Source organism: Podarcis pityusensis (genome assembly GCF_964106645.2).
Source record: "Podarcis pityusensis genome assembly, chromosome: 1".
NCBI lineage: Eukaryota > Metazoa > Chordata > Lepidosauria > Squamata > Lacertidae > Podarcis > Podarcis pityusensis.
In genome coordinates this window covers 85,993,557-86,020,079 of record NC_138028.1, presented here as the reverse complement: position 1 = coordinate 86,020,079, position 26,523 = coordinate 85,993,557, and the positions used below count along the sequence as shown (strand labels likewise).

At 48.3% G+C, this 26,523-nt stretch overlaps 2 protein-coding genes and 1 long non-coding RNA gene across 6 annotated transcripts in view; 2 read left to right on the top strand and 1 right to left on the bottom strand.

Moving 5' to 3' along the window:
- The first annotated feature begins 49 nt into the window (after positions 1-49).
- DES (desmin) lies at positions 50-13,112 on the top strand. Its single transcript, XM_080980812.1, has 9 exons — positions 50-715; positions 4,944-5,004; positions 6,271-6,366; positions 6,603-6,764; positions 6,916-7,041; positions 7,833-8,053; positions 8,839-8,882; positions 10,970-11,052; positions 11,742-13,112. Exons 1-9 carry the CDS (start codon positions 165-167, stop codon positions 11,781-11,783), a joined length of 1,386 nt encoding a protein of 461 aa, XP_080836938.1. The 5' UTR covers positions 50-164; the 3' UTR covers positions 11,784-13,112.
- A 941-nt stretch (positions 13,113-14,053) lies between these two features.
- LOC308462859 lies at positions 14,054-23,486 on the bottom strand. 2 transcript variants are annotated; one of them, XR_013979383.1, is made up of 3 exons: positions 23,352-23,486; positions 22,579-22,767; positions 14,054-16,600 (listed from the first exon to the last, which is right to left on the bottom strand). It is a non-coding gene; the product is annotated as an uncharacterized lncRNA (long non-coding RNA). The 2 variants fall into 2 exon arrangements; XR_013979384.1 differs by having other exon boundaries at positions 22,579-23,445.
- Positions 19,298-26,523, top strand: part of SPEG (striated muscle enriched protein kinase) — a 104,504-nt gene continuing 97,278 nt past the window's right edge. The window contains exon 1 of one of the 3 annotated variants that reach the window (XM_080980748.1): positions 19,298-21,249. In XM_080980748.1, the coding sequence (XP_080836874.1) occupies positions 20,826-21,249 (424 nt within the window). In that variant the 5' untranslated portion in view covers positions 19,298-20,825. Of the gene's footprint in view, positions 21,250-23,582; positions 23,690-26,523 lie in introns of those variants that run through there. The other 2 variants (XM_080980749.1, XM_080980753.1) reach the window with 2 other exon arrangements.

Below are 26,523 nucleotides of genomic sequence, written 5' to 3'. Positions count from 1 at the left end.
AAATGGGAGCTGGAGGAGGGCAAGGGGGAAACGGGGAGGGAACAGTGGGATGATGTCAACACTCAGGGATACAAATAGCCAGAGCTCAGATCCCCGTCCCGACTCTGACTTGCTCACCCAGAGCAGCTGTTCTCTCTCTGCCTCCGTCCTGTCCAGCCGCCACCATGAGCCAATCCTACTCCTCCAGCCAGAGACTCTCCTCATACCGCCGCACCTTTGGTGCTGGCTCAGCCTCACCTTCCTTCCCGCGCGCCTCCTTCGGTAGCAAGGGCTCTTCTTCCAGCTCCGTCTCCTCTCGGGTCTACCAAGTGTCCCGCAGCGCCGCGCCACCCAGCCTGTCCAGCTTCCGAGCCAGCTACTCGGCCCCACTGCGCTCAGCCTACCAGGGTGCTGGCGAGCTCCTTGACTTCTCCCTGGCCGATGCCATGAACCAGGAGTTCCTGCAGACGCGCACCAACGAGAAGGTGGAGCTGCAGGAGCTCAACGACCGCTTTGCCAACTACATTGAGAAGGTGCGTTACCTGGAGCAGCAGAATGCGCTCATGGTGGCCGAAGTCAACCGGCTCAAGGGCAAGGAACCCACGAGGGTGGCCGAGATCTACGAAGAGGAGCTGCGGGAGCTGCGGCGCCAGGTGGAGATGCTGACCAACCAGAGAGCACGTGTTGATGTGGAGAGGGACAATCTGCTGGATGACCTCCAGAAGCTGAAGCAGAGGTGAGATTAAGGTGCCAGCAGCCCTTGCAGCCATGGACTGGTTGCTAAGCTCATCCCCTCCCCTCCCCATGCTTGCTTGAGTAGCTGGGGCTCTTTCCTTGTCCTGAGCAAGAGGCCTTCCTTGACCAGAAACAGAGTGAACAGGGCAAGGCAGGGCATATTCACTTTGCGGTTGTTATCATCTCCCATCCCTGGCCTTTCAAAAAGAAATACAGAGGCTCGGCTACCTTTTGCCACCCTTGACCAGGGCCTTGGCCATTGAGAGTGCCTTGCCTATGCACTGGGCATCCTTCACCCTGATGCTGTCCTTTTCTCCAAACTACCCTACTCTGGCCCAAACTGCCATCAACACTCACCCCAGTCCTTGCCCAAGACTCCAATCCCTTTCATGGAAGGTATCTAGGTGTTCTTCTTCTTTGTAGAAAGTTGATCTTAAAGGCCTTGACACCCGAGGGCTTCTAGATAACTGATGCCCCAGGACTGTGCTCTTTCTCAGACAAGTGGGTCATTCTCCTAAGGCACAGCAAAAACAAGCATCTCTTCCCCATATAGGCTCCAAGACCCCATGCCAAGTTGCTTATTCTTAGAACAGGGTTCAGGGTGTGTCCAGTGATGGTACAGACTCCTCTGCCGCACCAGCCCTGCCTCTCACTTTTAAGCTTCTTTTAAATCTTTATAAACATAAGAAGCCCAGATGGTTTGGTAAAACGTAGTCATTTGTTGTAAAGAGGCACAATCAGGTTTAAGTGCAACTATTTCTGTCTAAGATGAAAGGGTCTTCAGAAATTTTTACACTAGTTTAGAGAGTTATATATTTTAAAGACACAGTGTGCTGATGAGACTGTGCTATCTGTCCCCAAGCCAAGAAACCCCACCACTGCTTTTATTGAGCTATTGTGTTCATTAAACATTCTTGTTTTGATTTGGAAGATGTGGATAACTGAGCACATATATGCCTGTACCAGATGCACACACATGCAGGTAGTGTTTAATGCTTCAGTATTAGACACTGAGGTTTGTTCTCTCATGAGAATAAATCTTGCCTGAATTCCCAACCAAAAGTGACTGTTATGCCCTCACTATTTGAGACGAAAACCATTTGACACTTGGCCTGCAAATAGCTGCTTACACTTCTTATCAGATCACCTCTTGTCCTCTCTTTTGATAAGCTGAAAAGACTGAGCACCTTACTCCTAAGATTATCTCTCATTCCTAAGGTCACTCTTAAGCCTTTTCTCTGTTGCAAACTGTTCATTTACATCCCAGCTCCAGACAGGATCTACCAATCACAGGCCTATAAAATGGCCATAATAGTAGCCTACCTCAAACGATTGGTGTAAGGACTAATTGAGATAAGAAAACATTGCAACCTTTCCCCTGGTCCTTAGGAATAGGGTAGGCTTTAAAAATAACCAACTCCAAGCTACGTGCCCCAAACATGTGCACAGATATTTGTGGGGTGGTCATAAGATCTTGTTTCCAGATTTTGCTCTCGTCCTTCAATTAATATGCTGATGAGCTGCAGCAGGTACAGTGGTGAGGATGCTAACTTACCCAGCACATCATTAATTGTCTAACCCAGGGATGGAAAACCTGTAGCCCCCCAAATGAGTTTTTTCTTTCATAGAATTGTAGAGTTGGAAGGTACCACAAGGGTCATCTAGTCCAACTCCCTGCAAGACAGGGATATTTTGCCCCACATGGGGCTTGAACCCACAACCCTGAGGTTAAGAGTCTCATGTTGTACACCCTGAGCTATATGGGTTGTTGGACTCCAGTTTCTCAGTCAGTATGGCCCATGATAAGGAGTGATGGGAGAATTTCAACAACATCCAGAGGACCACAGGTCTTCATCCGGTGCCAATCCTGATTTATTTCCTTCTCAGCAATCTCTCCCCTAGCTCTTCAGTGGCAAAGCATTACCAGTTATTGGGAAGGGCACCATTCCCTGCAGCTCATCCTATTTATTCGGCCTAGTTCCCATCCGTACCAGCCCCCAATACCAAGGGTTGGCTATGCAAGTACAGGAGCAGCTGCCCCTGGTGGGACTTCCACCTTTTCCTCCTGAGGGAAGCTCCATGCCAGCATTCACCAACACCTTTCAGATGTTTGGACTACAATTCCCATCTGTCCCAGGGAGGGCAGCCATGCTGGCTGCGCCTGATAGGAGTTGTAGTTCAAAATTTCTGGTGAAGTTTGCACGGTTTAATTCAAGACCTCTGGTGAAGGTTGCACTATATCTTTAGCAGCTACATAGGACACAAGAAATGCAGCTGTTTCGGTGAAGTGATGCAATCACTTAGAAAGCCAGACTTGCTCAGTTTCTCCTGCCATGCCGGTTTTACACTGTTGCAACCACAAACCATAAATTCCAGGTCAGGGCAAGAAGAAGTATATAGATCACTAGGTACAGGACTTCTGAGCATGAGTCAAAATGAAGAAGAATAAAGTCAACTTCAGGCCTGCAAGTGAGTCACAAGCAGCACCAAACAGTGAAGCAAGGACTCCTTCAACACTGCCCCCCTCCATTAAAGCAGCCTTCTAGGTAGCAATGGATTCTGGGTAATACTGGGTAATAATTCAGGGCCTGGGGTGAGAAAGTTTAAACAGCCTCTTAGAAATGTAGGCCCTTGAGGGGGAAGCATCTTAGTATCTTCCTTTCATGAAAGATGAGGCCTAGTCCCCCAAAACCATGGCCAGCTTGAGGGAATCGGACACTCTAGATTTTCTCCTCCTGATTTAGCTCCCTTATGACAGACAGGGCACAACTGGACACAGCCGGAAACAGGGAATGCTGAGCCATCAAGGCTGGGCACGTTGACAGGAAATCCTGGCATTTCAGAAGGATAAAGAAAGGAGAAATCATGATAGAGGGTCCCGGGGAGCAAAGACCTCTCCCAGGCCACACTGGGGGAAGTCTGCATGACAAAGCTACGCCTGCTGAACTGCCCTCTTCTGCGCAACTTTGAAAGTTGCAGGAGCCCTGCTCGTTTGGGTCCCCAGTTGTGGTCACATCCACACATATTTAGAGCACACTTATATAACAGTCATGGCTTCCCCCAAAGAATCCTGGGAACTGTCAAGGGTGCTGGGAACTGCACGTCTGTGAGGAGGTCTCTTAACTCTCAGCACCTGCTAAAGTAGTATGAGAGTGCTTTAAATGTATGTTGCAGGCGTGGCCTGCGATGGAGCACTTTTGCAGTGAACTCTGAACTCCATGGCCCTTTGTAACCACAGGGAAGAAGCTGGTCCCTCTGCTTGAGGGTTAAATGCTCTAACAGAGCACCCACTCTAGTTGGAAGTATGGTAAATCAGCCACATTAGGATAGTACTACACAAACAAGAGTGCTACTTACCAAGAGTACTACACAAACACTGATGCTGTAGTAGTCTTTGGTAGCTTTTCCCAGTCTGGTCCTGGATGTCAGAAGCTTAGAACAGTCTGGGGCCAGGGCCTTGCAGCCGCCACTGTAGAGTATGTGGGGGCTTAGTGTGTGGAGTTCAATAGTAAAGGGATCAGTATTTGCCAGAAAGTGGATCCCAGTGCTGTCTGTGATCAGAGTTTCAGATGCCCACAGCCTGCCCTTAGTGTCCAAATCCCCCCCCCCAGGTGATGTCACGCATCTTCCATGTCAAAACGCCTGGAAGACCATCCCTGGCATTCTGGCACCTCAATGGCATTCCACCTGTCCCCATATCTTTATAGCTCATGCCATGCCTTTGCCATTTCCCAGTACCCCAGGCTGGGGGTCCACATTATTCCCTGGAATCCCAGTCTGGAGACCCCTCCCCTCTCAGCACTTGTTCCATGATTCTTCTTTGTAGTCTCTGCCCTGTCCCATGCTCCAGGCCCGCCTCTGTGCAGCCAAGCACTGCTACCCTAAAAGGGAAGGGGGAGTGAGCATTATCCACAAGTGAGCTCATGCCTTTTGTGCCTGGGCCTTTGACTATAACAGGCAATGAGAGGACATGTTCCAGCTCCCATCCCTGACTGGCTCCCAGCCAGATCCCACTCCACCCCCTGGAATGCAAGAGAATCGCTCATTCCAGACACACACATTACTCCTGCTGCTTGGATGGAGTCACAGGTCACGGGCTCTGGGGGAGCCACACACAGGCTTTAACCCCCTGGGATGTGTGTGTGCAATGCAGTGTTATATATCCAGGCCTTGGAGGGCCTGGTTCATCTGTCAGTCTGACACCCCTCCTTTCTGCCTCACTCTCCCAGGCTGCAGGAGGAGATTCATCTCAAGGAAGAAGCGGAGAACAACTTGGCTGCTTTCCGAGCTGTAAGTCCAGACCTTACCTGGGTTGCCTCTGGTGTGGTCAGTTGGGGGGTGGGTAAGTGGGTGTGAAGGAGAAAAATGCTCATGAAATAACAGGGCAAGTCTTGCTCCATTGAAAGTCAATGGTCCCACTGTCTGACAGAGGCTGTTTGGGCACCATATTCCAAACAGCAAAGTTTTCCTTGTAGGAGCATTCACAAGGTCTGGGAAGAATGTATTGTTTCTCTCGCCCCTTCTGCTCAGCTTCTTCCTAAAGTTTAGTGCCACCCTTAAATTAATGCAGCGCCCTCTACTGTTTTACATTCTCTCTCTCTCTCACTGTATAGTGCAACATCAGTTAACAATCCAACATGTATAACCTTTGGGTGTGAAGTTTTGTTCTGGACTGAAGTTTTCAGTCATTCTGGGGTACCTATAGCAAAATGGGTGTTGAGGGGCTCCCTCATGGGTACAGATCTTCAGATTAAGGGAGATATACAAATAATAATAATAATAATAATAATAATAATAATACATGTATCAGCTCCCTTTAAGTGGTGTTCAGCAGGGTCAGGCATGAGTGCCAGAAAATGAGTGTCCTGCTCCTAGTTCAGGGATTGTGGATTGGCCCTGAGGGACAGCTCATCCCACGCATTTCCTAAACTTACGATTGGCTAAATTCCCAGATGTTGTTAGTTAGCGATCGGAGGGGCAGCTTCATGGTCTTTTCATAAGCAAATAGTTAAACATAAGCATCTTTTCTCCTTAACATATTTGTGCCACGGTAACAGTGAAAAATGACCATGAAACTGGGAAAGTATCACTGAGAGGAAGGAACTCCAAGTGCTTGAATAAAGATTTATTTCAAGCTCAACACATTTTGGAATAATCCTTTTGGAGATTTGCACTCCTGATCAAGTACATAAACCACTTTAATAACTTGTATTGGAAAAAAGCATCCAAAATGACATCTACACAAACTACTAGAACCAGTAGCCTTTGCAGTTGGGTGTTGCTTCTATGCAGGCACCTGACTGCACAGGCAACTGGTTCTAGTTTATAAAAAGATGCTTTTTGGAAGTTACTATGGTGGTTTGATGCACTTCATTGGATTTGCTATTCAGAATGTGCCTCCAAATAAGCATTATTCCAAAACATGTCAGGCCTGAAATAAATGTTTCTTCAAGGACCTGGAGTTCCTTCCTCTCCACCTCACCCCCTAAAATAGTGGCCAGCCTCTACTGCATTTATTACCCTTGAAACCAAGTCTCCTTTTTTCTGCCATCACAGGATGTTGATGCAGCCACTCTGGCCCGCATTGACTTGGAGAGACGTATTGAGTCACTGCAGGAAGAAATTGCATTCCTCAAAAAGGTGCACGAAGAGGTAAGTGTGTATCTTTGTAAGTGCCCTTGCAGCTCCTTCCTTAAAATGACGGCTGCCATAAGGGGAGTGGCAGATGGAAAGAGGGGGAGTCATTGAAGGGGATGGTGACTAAGTAGGAGTGGAGATGGAGGTTTAGCTATAGGGATGTGGGTGGAACATGTTACTATGCTATAAGACTTATCAGTCTAGCCCTACTTGCACTGGTCCTGATCTTCTGCTGCCATTGGTTCCTCCAGGAAATCAGAGAGCTGCAATCACAGCTACAAGAGCAGCAAGTCCAGGTGGAGATGGATGTGTCCAAGCCAGACCTGACAGCAGCACTGCGTGATATCCGTGCCCAGTATGAGACCATTGCTGCAAAGAATATCTCTGAAGCTGAGGAATGGTACAAGTCCAAGGTATGGGACACCCACTCTCCTAGGAAACAAGTTGCATTGGCAGTGGGGTCAGGGGAGCTTTGTGCGGGCTGCTGCTTATGGTATGGTAAAGGTTTGTTTCTTATATTAATCTGCACACACACCTTATCTTATCCCTTCTCTCTGCATATAGGTGTCTGACCTGACCCAGGCAGCAAATAAGAACAATGATGCCCTGCGCCAAGCCAAGCAGGAGATGATGGAATATCGGCACCAGATACAGTCATACACCTGTGAGATTGACGCGCTCAAGGGCACGGTGAGGTGCCATGCCAAGTTGATGGCAGAGTCGGATCACGTATTCAAGTATTTCCCATTGAGCAACATTTGCCCCCACGTCAATTGATGTTAATCACTTTTTACTAATGTCACTAATTAGTGATAGTGAGGCGTAAGAGACCTGTGCAAGACACAAAAAGGACTCTTGATTTTACCAGGCTGCATTTCTGTGTTGATGGCTGATGTGATTGCCATTCACACCCCTTTTGAGAGGGCCTGTAGCTCAATGATCAAACACATATTATGCACAACTGAGGTCCCAGCTTCAATCTCGGGCATCTACAGCTAAAGGATCTCATGTGGAAGGACTAGTAAACACCTCTGGATGAGATACTAAAGTCCCTGCCAGTCAAAATAGAGATCGGGGTAGCCAATATGGTGCCCTCCAGATGTTGGAATCTACCTCCCATGGCCAGTGGGATATGTCATCTCACAAAATCTGGAGGGTCTGTTTTGCACTTCCTTGAAATTCAGCATACTGGAGGTGGAACAGAGTTGTTCTTTTCTGGGCTTTTGTGGAAGCTCTGGCTTCTTGAGTCCTGCCTCCTTTCTTGATTGCCAGTCCTGTCCTCCCACCCTGCAATTTCCCCTCATTCATCAAGTTTAGTTCTTACTCCTCTAAAATGCTGTAACCCATCCTCATCCTGCTGCTATGATTTTCATCAGATAACTGCAGCTAGAGAACAAAGAATCTGAGACGTGACTATTGTTCTCCTACGCAGACACATACAGAGGTTCTGAAGTGCTTATTTCCCCATTTTATGCTTCCAGAACGACTCCTTGATGAGACAGATGAGGGAGATGGAGGAACGTTTTGCTGGCGAGGCTGGCACTTATCAGGACACCATCCAGAGGCTTGAAGAGGAGATCCGACACTTGAAGGATGAGATGGCAAGGCACCTGCGCGAGTACCAGGACCTGCTCAATGTCAAGATGGCCCTTGATGTTGAGATTGCCACTTACCGCAAGCTGCTGGAGGGTGAAGAAAGCAGGTGAGTGCTGCCCCCCACCTGCAATTTTTCAGGCCTGGGACATGCATTTGGGCACTGTCTGACAGTTTAATCCCAGATATATTTGCTCTGAGGAACTGCAAGCAGCAGATTTTGAGCAGCTGACCCTGCGGTCCTAGTGTGGTGGTGAGGCACAAAGGCCCATTATATTCCTTGTGTTTCCTAACAGCAAAGAGGGACTGTAGTTGGGAAGAAAATTTGCTCTTCTATGGTGACATATGATTTAATGCTCATCCAGACTTCTACTTGTCCCACCACGTCCCCTGGGAAAACTTGATCTTTACTGTTGAATCAAAGCAAACGTCAGTTGGGTTTTCCTCTGATTCAATGCCAAAGAGCAGGTATTCCTGGAGAAAGCTGTGGGGCAAACAGAAAACCATTCGGACCTGTGTTTTCTAGGCATGGGGCAAGTGGACGTGTGGACAAGCCATAAGTTAACCTTCAGCTGTGAAAGAAAGAGGCTAGCTAATATCTCAAAGGTCAAATTGCACCTTGTTTCCCCCCCCTTTTGCTAAATATGTTGGTGTACTGACGACCATGTTTTAGAATGAAGCTGGATGATGTGAGAAGGAGCAGGTTTAGAAATCATGATGAGAGAACTGGAAACGATCTTCCAGTAAATGAGCAAAAGGCACACAGTCTGTTCATAAAGAGAAGTGGAAGGTGGAGCATAGTGATTGTTGGTTCAGGGCTGTTAGACCAAAGGGAGTCTGAGTAGGAAGAAGTCCGTGGCTGAACTGACTCTACTCCTCTCCTTTTCTGTGTAGAATTTCACTGCCCATTCAGACTTTTTCTGCAATCAACTTCCGAGGTAAGTTACATAATGCCTGTGCGCATTATGCATTTGGTAAAAGAAAGAGGGGGACGGGGAATGTTAATGTGTTCACTTAAAAAGAAAAAAGAGAAGAGCAGCAGTTGAAGAGTCAGGCCCAATTTAGGGAGCATCAAATGGTGGTGAGTTACATGCTAAATATCCCTGCTAGCACCAGCATATGCAAGGGAATGGAGCCATTTGGAGGGCAAAGTGGGGAGGGAGGGGTGTTTTTCTGTTAAAAAGTGTGCCTCTCCCAACATGCCCCCCCCCCAAGTTCCAGACATGCATTTGCAAGGGTAATTGTGGCTGAAAGTACCCAGTAGATGGACTGAAAGTAGTACCTTGGTTAAGGCTAGGGGTTAAGTTTCAGCGGAAGAGAAGGAGGTGGAGGAAGGATGAAGCATTTCCTTCCACCCTCCACTTCTGGATTTCAAATCCACCTCCAAAATGGATTTGCCCTACAGCTGAAAATCCTACAACTAACACTTGGTGTTCTGTTACATGCATTTGTACACAACAAGTAGTTCTACCTGGAGATGTTCTGACTGCCTCCTGAGCTGAACAGACCCCATCTCTCCCTCTGAGCGCCCCCAGTGTCCTTCTGACGCATTTGTTCTGCACTGACATCATGAGCTGATGCCAGCAGAGATGACCACTGCTTTTCAAATAATATATCAAAGCAACAACAACTCCCCATGTATAAAACTAAATTATAAAGGCTGAAATTCAATGCAATACAATATTTACTCAATACCATGACGTTATTTTAGCTATGTAACAAACCGTTGCAAGTCCATCACATATCATCATCCAATTCTGTGTTCTGAGACTTCTGCTCTTCACCCAAATGCATGTTCCCTTAGAAGATTATTCAATCAATAATAGGTTATTCAAACAGTTCATTTGGCAAAAGTTCAAAGCCAAATCAGTATCATTGTTGTTGTTTCCAATTCTGACTCCGACCTTGGCTTGGAGCTGCTGCTGCAGCTGAGCCAGCAAGCTGGGTTTGGAGATGGCTTGCATTGCCACAAGTGGGTAGTGTTATATTTGGTTGGGAAGGGAAAGAGGAGGTACACGATGTGGGGGTGACTTACGTTCATGCCAGATTTTTGGACAGTCATGACTTACCCCTTGATTGGATGATGCCAGAGCCACCTTCCTCAACTTGTGGGCTGGACTACAACTCCCATCACCTCTGATCGTATGCCATGCTAGCTGGAGTTTATGGGAGCTGCAGTCCCAGACTTCTGGAGAGGACATCCTTGGGGAAGACTGTGCTAAAGCAATGCCAAAGGTGGTCTGTGGTTAAATGAATAAATGCACTGCGTGCCAAGGTGGCAAAAGAGTGTTTGCATCAGTGCGTGTGCATCCATAAGATGAAGCTGGGAGAGAACAGGGAAGGAAAGGGACTCCTTTTTGTTCTGCAATTTCCATAATGTCTTCTAAGTTAATATACAGTAGTACCTTTGTTCTCAAACGTAATCCATTCCGGGAGTCTGTTCGACTCCTGAAACTGTTCAAAACCCAAGGTGTAGCTTCCAATTGGATGCAAGAGCTTCCTGCACTCAAGCAGAAGCCATGTCGGACATTCAGCTTCCAAAAAACGTTTGCAAACCAGAACACTTACTTCCGGGTTTGCAGCATTCAGGAGTCGATTTGTTCGGCAACCAAGCCGTTCGGGAACCAAGGTTTGACTGTACGGGATAAGTGAAAACAAAGGCAGGGTTAAATGGGGGAATATGCACAGTGGTTGTGGGGTGCTCACAACTGAATGTGTCTATGCGTACAGAGGCATGTGCCCATGTGGACCGGAGGAAGGTGTGCCTCTCTTAGTGACTTTTGAAACCACAGCGGGAGATGGAACTTGTAGAAAGCTGAGCTGGTCTAGGGATGGAAGCCGATACTACCGCCAGGAAGAGGAGGCTTGTGCAAGGACTGGCATGTTATGAAAGAGGGAAAGGTGTTCTAGGAGGAAGAGGCTCTCAGGCACAGCCTGACGCTTTTTATTGACCTTGCTCCATCTTCATACACCAACCTGAGCACAACCACCAGCAGCTGATGTCTCTTTTCTCTCCTATGTACAGAGACCAGCCCAGAGCAGCGAGGCTCTGAGGTCCACACCAAAAAAACAGTGACCATCAAAACCATTGAGACACGCGATGGGGAGGTGAGTGGGCAGACCTGGAAAAGCCAGGGAGGTAGAATGGGGGAGACATGCAAACCGATGGTCAAAATGGGCTTGCGTTCTGGTTCTCTCTTCCTCCTCCCTCTGGAATTGGGACAGCTGAAGTGAAATCTGCTGAGGGTGCAATATAGGGTAGGGATGGAGAACATGTGGCCCTCCATAGGGTGTTGGACTCCCAATACCCATTAGTGCCCTCAGCCAGCATGGCCTGTTCTTAGGAATGCTGCTGCAGTTCAGCAACATATAGCCATTCCCAAAATAGGGAGATATGGGAGTTAGCAGGGACATACCTCTAGCTAGCTTTCTCTTTCCCCAGGAGCTATGGATGCCTAGGCTTGCAGGGAGAGGGAGGTCTGTATGCCAAGGACTCGTGGGGGGAGGAGTGGGCTCAGGACCTAACTGATTATAAAGGACATGTGAGGTAGCCAGGCTTTTCCTTTGGGCAGATCCACACCATACATTTAAGGCACACCCAGTGCACATTTAAAGTGCACGACTTCCCCTAAAGAATCCTGGGAACTGTAGTTTAAGGATGCAGGGAACTGCAACCCTGTTAGGGGAATACTACAGTTCTCAGGATTCCTTGGGGGAAGTCGCGTTGAATGTGTTTTAAAGATATGATGTGCATCAGGACTGAATCCCTCTCTCTGTCTTTCTCTTCCTTTGTCTAGGTGGTGAGCGAAGCCCTCCAGCAGCAACACGAAATGCTGTAGATCTTTTTGTCCCCAGAGAGGCAACTGGCCCATCTCAAAACCCTCTCCCCTACCGCGTGCAAAGGCCCGGGGTTGCTAGCTCCCACGCAGTCTCCCATTCACCCATTCTGTGACGGCACCACTTGGAAAACCTCACACACCCAGGCGCACACATACACATGAGTGTGTGTGTGTGTGTGTGTGTGTGTGTGTGTGTGCATGGCTCTCCCTGCACCCTGTTTCCCAACGCCTCTCTCTTTCTGCTCCCCTTGTTTTTCCTGTCCCAGAAGCTGCAGGTGGATGTGGTTAGGAAGACTGAAAGAGAGGGGCAGCTGTGTATGTGTGTGTGCGTGTGTGCATCAATGCGTATGTTCCTGTGCCCTTCCTGTGTTGGGGGTGGGGAGGCTTCCTGCTACAAGAGGGTCTGAAGCTCCGGCCGCCGCCTGCAGTGTCGATCTCTCACCCATGCACCATTGCAGGCACTGACTCCCCGCCAACATGCCCAGACGACAGCCATGTGTGAAGCTTCACCCCCAGCCTGAGTGCCGCCACAGGCCCCCTGTCCCCTCAAGGCCCGTCTGCTGCAGCGGAAATGTGCCTGGTGTGCAGGCTATGAGGGGACAGGGGAAGGAGGCAGGGGAAGCTGGCACAGCCCAGAGGACGGAGATGAGCCAATTGCCCAGCCTTGCCTCCGAGACCAAAGCCACAGTGCGACTCTCCTCACCCCACCTCCTGCAGTGGAGCAGGACTCCTTGCCTGGAGGGTTGTGGGGAGGGGCTTGTTATCTCTAGCTTCAGTGAATGTCAGTCCCTCCAAGGAAGCAGCTCTCCTGATATGCTTAGCTTGCAGTTTTGGCTTCAGACAAGCGCTTACCCTCCCACCCATGCTGGGATTTCCTGCCAGGGCAGTGGGCAGATGGTTGGTAGGGTTGGGCCCCCTTAAAGGAGGAAGTGAGTGGGACTGCTTAGGGTAAATGAACCCAAACCTGCTGCAAAGCAAAGCTCCTAGACTTGGGGTGTGAGCTATGGGAAACACCAAGGAGGGGAAGAACAGCGCCGACGGGTGCCAGCTAGAGGCATCCCTGTCTTGAGTGTTATCCCCATCCTAGATCCCAATCTCTCTTGTAGGGGCTGCTGCATACAAGGGGCCATTTACAGGAGCTGGAGAAGAGAAGAGAAGGAACTGGCAGGTGATGGATTTGGGGGGAGAGAGAGTGAGAGTGTGAAAAAAATGGTGGGTGTGTGAGTGAAAGAGGAGGGAGGAGATGGAGAGATGCTGTGTGCCCCTGACCCTCCCACCCCAGCACGCCCCTGGCTCTGCCAAGTGATTAATAAACCATGGAGCACAAAACTGGTGGTCTGTGTCTTTTCCCGTCCCGTTGCATGCCTTTGGCTGGGCGAGTCTTATCCCATGTGATCACACACACACTTCTTTATCAATAATGATGATAAAAGCCTTGCCTGGTCAATGTTCAATCAAAACTGGGCTTCTGTGCCTTCGAGAACTGGGTGACACACAATGGCTCGATCGAACCATCTCCTCCGTTGGTGGTGCTACAGAGATGGGAGAAGCAGCACCCAGCTAGACTTCTCTCTGCCATGCAGCTGTTACAAGCACATGGATGTGCCTCAAAGTCAGACAGGAGCAACCGTACAGGAACCTACACTCTGTACTGCAGCCCAAGGTCTCCTGGATATCCCCATGCTCAGGAAGAAATGGGTCCATCCCCCCATGAGCCCCACAATACTGGCTTACTTTACAGCAGGGATGGGGAGCCTGTGGTCCTCCAGGTGTTGTTGGACTCCAGCTCCCATCAGCCCCAGCCAGCAGGGCCAATGGTTAGGGGAGATGGGAGTTGCAGTCCAGGAACCTAGGGAGGGCCACAGTCTCCCCATCCTTGCTTTACAAGGCTGTTAGAAGGATTGCTGCTAAGATAATGCATGGGAAGCACTTCCATGCTTCAAAGTGCTATGCAAATCTTAAGGGCTGTTATTTATAACTTCAGGTTTGAGGGTGCTTCATGGCATTCCTGAAATGGGCTCTCCTGTGTGACAAAAGGAATACTTGGAATACTTCTGTGCATAAAAGATGAATCTAGATGTAACCCTTCCCCTCCTGAGTAGTCTATTTGCTGATTTTAAAATACGAATGCAGCCCAAGCAGTGGGAGATTTGACTTATATCTGCAAACAAAAGAAAAGTGGGCTTCACCAAAAGCAGGGAAAACGCAACAGGCAAAGCCAATGGGTGCAGTTACAATGTAATGAAATAATTCCCAGGCTGCTTTGAACATCTTTGTAAGACATATGTATTGACAACCATATAATTAAAAAAAACAACCTTCCAGCATTAATCATCAACAATAAAAGCACCAAATACTTATCATACTGTAGTATCGCTACATTCCTGTAACAAACATGTTCGTTTCTGAAATTGGTCTTGCAATCAACAAGTTACCCTTTCACGACTAACACATAAATATACATCTGTGACAGAAGGCTGTCTCTGCAAGAAATTGCCTTCCTAAGTATTTAGGCAGTACAAAAATTTATTTTGACAGTTGAAATATTATCAGTTGCCACTCGGAGAATATTAATAACATGTAATGTTTGTTGATGCATAATATAGTTGCAAAAACTAATGTGACTTTACCTTTAGTGACACTATTCTGGAAATTCAAGAGCAAACTACAAACTTGTCCACTGGCCTGTTGCAGGCCAATGATTCACGGAAGGCAGCCGTCATTGACCATGAGCTGAAAATACTCAACAAGTATATGTACATGTATGTGTTTATGCATATATACGGTATATGGAAACGTGTATGCATATGCTCTCTATCACACACACACACACACACACACACACAGACACCCCCCCAGCATGGGGCCAGAAGAGTCACAGTTTTAAAATCAATAGATCACCTGGATTTTGAATCAATAAGAGTCCTTGAATCCATAACTCTCATGTCCTGGATCAACATTAATTTGATTATATGAAATACTACAGATGTTGGGATGCTGCATGGGCTGAGCAGGTAATGTTTAATAAGCTCTCATATTCTTTATTAAAATGGGTGTATCTTTTGATGAAGCTTTCTTCCGTCCACTTAATAAGTACTTTATACATCCACTATGTACATGAACTAATATATGTACTGACAGCTGTGTTGTCTTCTGAATTGCTAAGCACAAAACGTCCACTTTGTACCCAGGAATTCTACATCTCCCCTCCCAGTCCAATGTTGTACACAAAGATGTACCACCGGCAATTGCCGGGTGAATTACACAACCGCATTGGTACCCAAGGAAGAATTCTGAGTTCACACACTTGATATTTGGTGAATTACACAACCGAATTGTGTAAAGAAGAAATCTGAGTTCACACACTTGATATTTGCCTTCCCTGCTCTCTTTTGTTCTCTGAGTATGCCAGCTTTCCATGAATGAACTGCCCCACGCTCTGGGGATTTTCACTAGCATCCGTTAAGATGGCAATGGCTCTCTAGGGGTTCAGGCAAGGAGTTTTCCCCAGCCCTACTTGAGATGGGTACAGACTGAGCCAGGGATGCAAAGCAGAAGATCCACCACTGAGCGATGACCCTTCTCCATACACCAGTGGGCTTTGTCTGCAATGAGAGAAGTGTTGGGGAAATGCACCAGAAGTATGAAATGATACTGCTTTGGTGCAAAGTCAATTAACCTCCCCACAAACAAATCAGAGTGAATGCTAATTAAATAGCTCACATTTTCTAATATACCTGCAAGCAAATCAGAACGAACGCTCAATAAACAGCTTGTCGGGAAGGGCTGATGTTCTGTGGATTCTCTGTAAACAAAAGGAATGAACCACAGAGAAAGGCTATAAAAGGTCCATCTGGCGACACCCTTAGGCACATTGATCTTTTATGCTGCTGCTTTTCTGTAAGAGAAGATTTGTCATTCTTCCCAGAATTGTTGGTTTATAAGATTAAACACACACACACCCATTTATACTTCTATACTTCTGCACACTGCCCGCATGGGAGAATACTGGGCAATGACACAAACTTTTGTGTGCCTCACACAATGCATAGGTGTCTTTATTATGAGCATGTGTGGAAGTGTGGCTTCCTTTCAGAGTAACTGTATCATGTGAACCAGCACGTGGTTCATTGCTCAGGGCTAAAAAAGAATATTTGGCAGTTTTTCGTCCATGATAGAATTGCAGAGAAATAAGAATTGTAGAGTTGGCAGGGTCCCTGAGAGTCATCAACTCCACCCCCTGCAATCATAGGATCGCTTTATTAGCTAAGCTTCCTTCGCTGGTGCAATAACAGCCCCACCAAACACAAACTCTCATTAGCCCCGCATGTAAGCCCATGATTTCTATCATCTTTATCTAATTTGCCAGAAGGCTCTTTTCCCTCATGTGAAATATCAGCTGCTCTCTGTTAAGAAAAAATAGGAGGGGTGGCTTTGCTCTTAGCATTTCTTGTGGGGGTGTTTGGAATTCTGAAGCCCTGTTCAGTTTCACCAGGGTTCCCTGGGCCCTACATAGAACTAGAGATAGAGAAATGCATTCATCATTATATTATTCCTTGCTCTCTCTCTTTTTATTTGCTACACCATCTTCAAAGGCTTAAAGCCCCTGAGATGTGCTCATTTCCTTGACAAGGCTCAATAACAACTTCATTATATAGCACCTTTTGAGTGTTCAAAGCCCTTCACATACATTAGCTCAGAAATCCTTACAAGTCTACAAGGTAGGGTCCTATTGTTGGCATCTGTCTGTTTCAAGAGACAATGGAAGAGTGAGCCATCAAGGGTTAAGTCAAACTGCTGGAGAGTTACAGCGCCTGCTGTGGAGACCAATATGGGAGAGACATGTTTTATCACAGGTAGAGCAGACGAAGGTTTCACTGCTACAGATGCACCCAGGACATTTCTTCATTCTGTGCTCCTCCCAGCAGTCCTTCCTCCTCTGGCCACTGCTGTGGACGCACAATCTGACTGTCTCAAGGCGCTGTGGTTGTCTGAAAGGGATGATGTCAGCCTTCATGCCATGTTTGCAGACATCTTTGTAATGCAGAGTTGGTCTGCCAACTCAGCTCCCTGTAAAGCACCTCCCCATTACTTGTTAAAAGTTTTTGTTAGCCTACTGTACAAAAGTAAAATTCACCCTTTGCTTGTGGCCCTGCTCGCCACAGGCATGTGGCCCCCAGAAGGTTGCCCAGGTCAGAATGTGGCCCTTGGGCTGAGAAATGTTCCTTGCTCCTGCCCTAAATAGATTGCAGGAAGGGCTTTCACCAAGAATACAGATGGGAAGTCATTCTGCCCCCCCCCCCCGCAAGTCTCTTTGGCAGAGACAAGGTTCTTTTTAGGCCCAAGCGAATAACTTTTAATGCAAAAGGAGTGCAACATATTCAAAGGATCTGCTTGATCCAATGCAGAACATCCTTTTTCCTTCTTTCATGAGATCAACTGAACTACCTGGCACTCTACTTTGCAGTGAAAAAGGCAACCGATATCCAGCAGGTGGCAGCATAGTTCAACCCTTCCCCGGGCCTGGCACCAGGCTATGCAACAGTTCTCCACAATGGGTTGAATCCCAGAGCAGGAGGGGCCTTATTTTGATCCTTTGCTTTCATTGCGTTTTATGATTGTTGATTATTGTTATCCATCAATTTCTCTCAGGCTAGTTTTTTACAATTATCCTACATAAGGCTGTGGGCTGCTCCTGGCTCCTCCACCTGTCAGAGCCTTCTGTAGCAAATCATGTAGCTGGAACCTACACTGATTTTACCACTCTGCCAATGTTCCTCCAGTGCAGAGTTTATCCTTCCTGTTTTCTTGGCCCTGGGCTCCCAGATTTAGCAGATGTCCCCAAATCCTTGAGCCAGCACTATCTGGCTCTATGCCTCCCCTATTCTGTCTCTCTCCCTGCCTCCTTTTTCTTGCACTCTCAGGTCTCTGATCTGGCTTCATCGGCCTGTACATCCATAACCTTCCTCTTCCTCCCTCCCTCCCCCCTCTCTTCCCATCCATCTTTACCAGCTCTTGCCAGCCTCCCTCTCTTAACTCATTACGTTTATGTCATGCCCTTCCTCCAAGGAGCTCATAGTGATGTGCATTGTTTTGCCCCCTCCAATTTAATCTGAACAAAAACCTTTTCAGCTAGGCTGAAAGATGACAGCTGCCCCAGGTGAGCATTATGGCTGAGTGGGGACTTGCACCTCTCCATTCCTTCTCCAACACCCTAATTCTTTTTTTTTATCTTCCCCGGCTGTGTTTCTTATTTCTCCTCTACCCACCCACTCCACAAACACAAAACCAGTGCTATCTTCCTTTCTGCCTCCTGCTACAAACCAAATCATATTACCTCCCACTTTCGCTTCTGGCAGTGGTGTAGTAGTACATGCTGACGTGCAAGAGTCCTGAGTCATTTGTAAACCACCTTGCGATTTCTGGATGAATGGTGGTATAGAAGTTTAATAAATAATAACAATATCAGTAATGACGAGGATGATGATAATGACAGACCCCTCCATAGCCACCTACATCCTCAAGAAGAACCCCAAAATGCAGAGAGATGTGTTGCTCAATTATTATAGGTGTATATAATCACACACACACACACACACACACACACACACCACAAAGAGCAGCAGCACACAGCATGATGCTCAGTTTATTAGGATCAGCATGGTTGCACTCAAACGCATAGTTTCCTAGGAGTAAGGAACCCAATGATACTTATTTCTGATGGCAGAGGTTCAACTCTTAAAACATACTGAGCTTTGACAAAAAACTGTCAGCCACAGCCAACTAAAATGCAATTTTGCAAGGACAATAAGTGTTACTGTTTAAACTGCTAGTGTGAAGTAGGAACCCTGTCTAAGAAAAGGAAGACCATGTCTAGCATCTAATTTTGTTCTGCATTCACTTTCTTCTTCTGTGCTAATCTGTTACAAAACTCTAACACCCTGTGTCCACCCATCATCCAGGCACTCTTACATCATTGCCTTGGATTTTGAATAACTTTACAGACAGCTTTTGGAATATTTCAGTGATATCCCTTACAATATCAAATAAGAATTTAAAGACAATGTGAATGATAAATCCTACTGTTTATGTAGTATGTTTTTAGTGAGATAGTTCATTGGTGTTTCAACTTAATTCACTGGGAGACTCATTATAGATTGATAAAAACCATATTATTGATGTTATGTTATGTTATAACATTGTGCAATAAAAAATTCAATATACAGGGAAGTGCAATCTATGGAATTAATGGGCAGAATTCAACATTGCACTGTGATGGACGTTCTCTCTGTGCAAGCATTGCAGCTTGCAAGCTGGAACGATCATCTCTCTCTTCCCCCTGTGCTTTGTTTGTGGGGTCCCCCTACCCCGCAGCCAATTTTGGGGAGCATGAGGGTGTGGAGGGGGAGAAGTGGGAAGCCCTGTTGCATGGTACTCATTAGCTAGGATTGCCATATTTCACAAAGTTAAAATCAGGACACCCCAAAGATTGTTGATTTTGGGGGTATATAACTATGTCTAAATAGTAGTGGGTTATATTGATTAAGAAGAGTGCTATGCATACACGGTTAAGTAAGTATGAAGCGTTATTAAATGTAGATATGGATTCTGCAGAGGATGTGAAAAAACTGTTACCAAAGGGTTTTCTATTTTGGGGAGTGTGGGTGGATAGTGGGGGTGGATAATGTTTTGAAATATCTGTACTTCAATATTCTTGTGGCCACTGGGCTACATGGGGAAACCACACTTCCAAATTGTCACTATTTTGGGGGTGGGATCCCACCATATATCAGAAATCAGGTTGCACCATTAGAGTGAATGGGGAGCTCTAGCACCACAAACCCATTTCCCCCAAAGACTGGACTTTTTTTACAGCAGAGAAAGTGGCTGGGGGAAATGCACTGGAACACATGTGGGATCAAATGCCAGTGATAGCCATCAACCTAGATGGTTTTAAAAGAAGAATAGACAAATTCAGGGAGGAAAGCGCTACTGAGGGCTGCCAGCCACGACGGCTATGTTGTGCCTCCACTAGCTTCCAAATGCTAGTTGCTGGAGACCACAGCGGAGGAGAGAGTGCTCCTGCGCTCGGATCCTGCTTGCACTTTCACCACAAGCATCTGGTCGGCCACTGTGAGAACAGGAAGCTGGACCAGGTGGGTCACTGGCCTGATCCAGCCAGGCTCTGCTTATGTTCTTAAATCAGGACAAATGCTCAAGGAGCAGGCTGGGCCTGGAAGCTCCCATTGTCTCCCCAGCCAGTCTTGCAGGTGTCCCCAGCACGGTTTGCATAGGGACAGGTAAGGGAGGGCTGGGCCTGAGAAGCCCCCAAAGCCTTAATATGGAAAGCCCCATCCTCCCATGTCTATCTTTGCGAGGAAAGCTAAGCCACCCCAGTCATGCGCTCTGCTCTTCTCAGCTTGGGTCAAGGAATGTGACACATCAGATGGCAGCTGCTATTTGGGAGGAGGAGAAGCAGGGGGAGACGGGGGGGGCATGTTGGAAACTGCATCGGGGCTGGGGACTCATTGGTCCTGGGCTCCACAGAAAAGAAAAAATAGGGGGATCTTTCGGATGGGGGAGGCACCAAATTTGCTAAGAGGTAGGGAAAGTTTTAGGAGTTGTGGGTTGGGGAGAAGTGAGTGCTGGTGAGCAAACTCAGGAGGGCCGTCTCAGCCTGCACCAACCAGCCCGGCTCCCTTGAAGTGCTGGGATGGGCTGGCTGCAACCTGAGAGCATCCTAAAAATAACCCCCTGCCTGGCAGAGGAATGACCTTCTGGGACTTTGTCCGGCTGGGTGGGCAGGCACCTGGGGCTGCAGCGTCCATGCCCCCTGGCAGGTACCCAGCAGCCGGGGGTGGGAGGTCACATGCGCGCAGAGGGTGAACATCAAGCAAGGGGGACGGCTGCTTGGGGAGCGCTGCCAGGGCCCAGGTGGCCGGTGGGATTCCCAGCCTGCTAGAAGAGGGGCTTTTGTTATGGACTAGATCTGCAAGCCCAGGCAGTACTCGACGTGACAGGGTGTGCAGGCCCCACCGAGCCATGCAGAGATCTCAGGGGCAGAGCAACCTCCATCCGGCTGGGGGGACGGGACGGGGCTCAGGGAGAGCCCCCCCGAGCCCTGCCATCCCTCCCAAAAGAGCCAAAGTTGCGACGACTGAGCAGGGAAGCCCTGCTGCTGCTGCGCCGGTCTTCCTGCAGGAGCTGACGGACACAACGGTCAGCATCGGCCACAGCATCCTGCTGAAGGTTGTGGTGGCAGGCAGCCCCCAGCCGCACCTGAGCTGGTACAAGGAGAAAGTGCCCATCGCATCCACCAAGGAGCAGGATGGCCAAGAGGAGGAGTATGGCAGCCTCCGGATCTGCAGCTGCAAAGCAGCCGACGCCGGGGTCTACAAATGCATGGCCAAGAATGAACATGGTGAAGCAGTCAGCAGCGCCACCGTGACTGTTGCAGATATGGAAGGTACGGGCAAAGTGAAAGGTGGTGGTGGCGGTGGGCAAAGGTGCTCTGCCTGGTCTCTGCACCGGCAGCAAGCAGCTTTCTGAAAGGATCAATGATTGCTGCTCTTCTCAGAGATGGGTGGCTCCAGGTCTTCAGACCTGTTGAGGGTTGAACCACAGCTAGAGCTTCTCCCTCTTTCCAGCACAGCCTAGAAGTGGTGAAATTATGCCTCAGACCATTCACAGAGTGAGTCAACACAGCAGTTTCCAAGGAATGCCTCTGGGATTAGTGGTGCAAGGGGTCCACTCTGGTTGTTGGCTCTTGGGCAGGCTTGAGCCCCTGCACCTCTTTAGAAGTGTATCAGAGGCATGGAACAGCCCTCTGCCGCAGGTAGAGGCATTGCAGGAAGAATGGGGGCTTCCTGCAGGCCGTGTTGAAGACTTGTCACCCCGTAAGCATCTGGGCCTTTTTCCTTGGATAGAACTGGGCAAAGCAGTGCTGTAGCAGCAGCAGCTATTAGATAGATAGATAGATGATAGATAGATAGATGGATAGATAGATAGATAGATAGATAGATAGATAGATAGACAGACAGACAGATATTAGGACTAAATTGGAAGCAGGAGCCCCAGAATCTGTGCACTCCCCATACTTTTTGTCATTGCTGGGGTGCAAATTAAACATAAGGAAGTGAGTGTCTCTGAGCACATACAGAGCGGCAATCCCTATTTACAGAAGGGCCGTAGCTCAGTGGAATTGCACTTGCTTTGTATGCATAAGGTATCTCCATGTAGGAAAGCCCAGCCTGAAATCCCGAAGAGCTGCTGCCAATCAGTGTAGACAATACTGAGCAAGATAGACCACTGGCCTGACTTGTTATAAGGCAGCTCCATGTCGTTCCTAATAACCACAGCTTTCTCTTACATGTCTGCGATAAGGCTTCCCAGCAGCTCTGAATCTGGCTGCTGGTGGAATTTTGATGTTGAAATTAGGTAGCAGACCCCTGGAGGACCTATTAGGGAGCTTTGAAACCTTGCAGGAGAATTCAGCTTGTGGCGCAGATAGTATCAAAGGCTGTGTTTTTAACTGCAACACAAACCTGGCAAAGATAAGGGGCTCTAGACAGGCACATCCTTCCTACCCACTACGTGAGCACAGCAATCCGTAGCATCTGAAATCTGAGTCCTTTCAGGAAATTAAAAATGCCTCACACTCTGCCGGCACCCTGCCACGTAGGTTGCTTCTGGCACCATCTTCTGAATCATCCTTCCCTCCCAGCATCCTCCATAAACTTAATATGATCTGTGGTTCTGCAGTGGTGCTGGGTGCGCAATAGAAGCTGAAGCTTACCAACCGAAGATTCCTTCATCGCGGCTTGCGTCAGAGATAGGGGAAGGTGGTGGTTTGGGTTAAAGTGGGCCCACTGGGAAGGTGGCGGCAGTACATAGGCCAGGACTGGCGTGTGCAGAGGCGATACATCCTGTTTTTGCATCGCAGTTCTGTGATCTCTGCTCAGATTTAGGGTTAAAGTTGGGGTTCCTGGGTTAGAAAACACAGAGAAAACACCCTTTTCCCTTTAACAGTATTAAGAGAGGCATAGAAGGGAAAACACTGCTAGGTGTGGTTTGTTTTTCTGAATCGGCGTCAAGGACAGGAGAGGCAGAGAACAACCCTTTCAGGCTTGGCAACTCTACTGTTGATGTGTTAGGGAGGCCCCTGCCATCTTTGCAGCCTTGGGGTCCCCACATTCCTGAAAAATCCCGTATTTGTGTTACAAACACATTTGGCGCCATCTCTGGGTTGTGTTCTCTGAGCATCGTCCAAACCACCAGAGAATCACATGGCAGCTGTTCCTCTTGGGGAATTGTTGGCACTGGCACCCATTTTGTCAGGGAGGTGAAGGTCATAACCTGGATGGATACAGATACATCTGGGCCAGGGGAAAAACAACCCTGGCCCTAATATGGCCCAAAAGTGTCACGGGGAATGTGTGGACGGGAGCTTTGTAAATTTACCCCCCTCCCCCCGTCCCTTGTCCTGTATCACATTCAGTGTCTGCAGAGGAAACAAATATGTTCAAATCCTCAAGCTTTGTATAATTTAAACAGTCTGGGGAGGCCTACCTTCTTCCTGGGCCTCCTTTGCTAGACACAGGGCCAGAATGAGCATCTGGAACACTTGGGTAAATGCCAAGCTAAAAAGGCCATGGTAGGATCTGCCCATGCTGAGGCAGATGCCCCTTCAGCCCACTTGCTTGCCTATTTCCTCCTCTGTGAGCTTCCCTGAGTCTGGGAAGCCACCGGCCATGTTAAACTGCCCAAAATGCACCAGTCCACTCCAAGGCATTGTGGGAAATTCAATATGGCAAGAGATTCCTCAGAGCCAGGTAAGCTGCAGCTTAAGGAGACGACTGACCAGGGGTGGGGATGATGGCACCCAACTTCGCAGCTGGCCTGGATAGGTGAGTAGCAAATGTTTTGTAACAAGGCCTAACGGTTTCGGTTCCAGAGATACTGGTAACAGAGAAGAAACATAGAGGAGTTCAGTCCTACCTGGTTGAGGCAGCCATTTTTCTTATGCTGTAGGGTTCCTCACTCACCACCATATAATATGATGTGAGGCTAACCGAGCATAATGTTGCTTTCCTCCATGTAAGAGGGAAGGATCGCATGGATTAGGCCTCGGGGTGGAAGGCTCATCTCTAATGTTACCTTATGTGCTTGGTGATGAAGGGTATGAAACCTTTTCCTCCCTCACAGGGAGACAACTCCTGCCCACAAAGTTGCTGCTCCTCTGGCTCCCACCCATTATGTTCATTTGTTTGTGAACTTGAATGCAGTGTGCAAGGAACAAATGAATGGTTCTTATGGGGAAGAACCTACAGCAGGGAAGGGGAACCTGTCGTCCTCCAGACACTGTGACTAGAATTCCCATCAGTCCTAGCCAGTACAGCCAATGCCCAGGGTTAACGGGAATTGTAGGCTAGCAGCCTCTTGGAGGGCTATAGATCCGCCCCCCCCCCCCAAGTCACTGTTTCTCTTAACGCAATGTAGGTTTGCAATGAAGATTTAAGGCTGCTCTGCTGCCACTGGAGGAAGGAATTTACTTTGCTTACAGGACAGCTGGGCACACTGCAGACCCCAGGGCTGGTGAGATTCTGCCCACCCACCATCCACATCTCTACATACAATTTGGCATATAGGTGTTGGTTGTTGTTGTTGGCCTGTGCCCTGAGTCTTTTAAATACCGCCTAGCAATGCCCCTGCTTTCAATGTTGCTTAGCAATTATCCCATTCAGGTGTTCTCTATGTGTAGAGAACCTACACACAGAGGAAGAGAGCAACAGGACTGCACTGCTGGCCTCAGCCCCAACATAATGCGTGGCTCTGGCCATGCCCTCTGGGTACTTGTGCATGGGCTGTCTGCATGGGGAAAGTTCCACACCGTAAGAAACCCTGCGCAACCAGGGTCTCTGATCACATGGGAGCCTATGTGTGAACAGCTGTTCGCACATAGGCTTTCCGTAGGCAGGTGTCTGGACTTCCAAGACACATAGAAGGTGCCACATGGATGCTGGGCGTGAGGTCAGCAATGTCGTCATGCTCTGACCCCCACATATATGCTCCTGCATGCAGGCTTCCTATAGGCATCTGGTTGGCCACTGTGAGCCTTTGGCCTGATCCGGCAGGGCTCTTCTTAAGTACACACAATGTCTGAGTGGGGACAAGAAAAAGGAAAGTGTTGTTGTTGCTGTTAGTATGTGGGCCAATTCAATTACCACCTCATGCACAATCCTCCCAGGACTGGCCCTGGACATCTTGCCAGTTGCAAGTTGCATGAGGTGGAGTGCATGAAGTGAAGGCAGTGCTGCCACTCGGCAGGACCAAGGTGGGGTGGGGTGAGGTGGATTGATGGTGGTGGCAGGCATAAGTGTGCACACACCTGGACCCACAGCTGTCAACTTGGGACATGCCTACCCCTGCTGCTGCCCTGCCACATCCTGGTCCCAGCAAGCAGCATAGAATCATAGAATTGGAAGGGTCATCTTGTTCAATCCTCTGCAATGCAGGAAGATTTTGCCCAACACGGGGTTCAAACCCACAACCCTGAGCTTCTCATGTTCTACCAGTTGAGCTATTCCAGTGGCCCATTCCATTTCATTACCACAAGCCAACAAGACTGGCAGCTTGATCTTACTTCAGTACTCACAGCACCCTCCCCTGCACCGCAGGGCATCAGGCAGGCAGTGGTGGCTGCTGTCTATTGGGACTGGTAAGGTGTAATGCAGGAGGCCTGCAGTAGGTGGAGCTAGAGCCAATGACAGGCAGAGCCAGTTAATTCTGTTTTGGACTCCACCTGCTGATTTCTACAAGGGGCAACCATAAGACCAGTGAAGAGGATGGCGATAGCCAGACCCCTGGACTGGTTGCAAGTAAACGCAGGCGAGTGCGAGCTCGATAAGGGCAGGCTGAAGTTGGTGGGGGCAGTTGCCCATTTGACCTAATCATGGACCGGCTTCCACTGGCACCAGGCTAGCTTTTGGGTGCAGGGAAGGATGCAAGGTACACACAGCTCCAATACTTAACCTCTGCTCCATGCCCTCAGCATCCACTGCTTGGGTAAACCACCCCACTCTGCCCACATCTGATTCGCAAAGTTAGAAGTTGCCCTTTCCTGCCTATTTTCCTTAAGAACTATCATTGTTCAGTGTAGAAGTAGTAATGTAGACCTAGGTGGTGTGGCACAATAGGTCTGTGCATCTGGCTATTAACCAGAAGGCTGGCAGTTCAAGCCCACCCAGGGATGGCTGTGGGCTGGATTCCAGCATTGCAGGGGGTTGGACCAAATAATGACCCTGAGAATCCCTTCCAACTCTATGATTCTATGATACTAATCCAGGGCTTATACTAAGAGTATCCCACGGTATTAGGTAGGGGTCTGGTTGGTACTGATAAAACAAGAGTCTTCTGGGGGTGGGGGGAATCCTACTGCTGATGTCAATTAGACCACCTTTATCCAAAATGTATGAGTTACCTTTCTGGATCAGAACCTTATTCGTTCCTAACCATGACCAGCCAGATGCTATGGATTGTAATAGTCTGAGGAAGAAGAGGATGGACATCTCATTTTGTTTATGCCACCAACCCCACCCCATTTTCAACCCAGAGGCAGGACCCAAGTATGAGGAGGAAAGAAGCACTTTATTGGGGATCAGAGATCCTGCGGACCCCAGCCCAGGTTGCCGGGAAGCTGAAGCTAAATTGTAGATAAGGCTTGGCAATGTTTGTGCAAGCT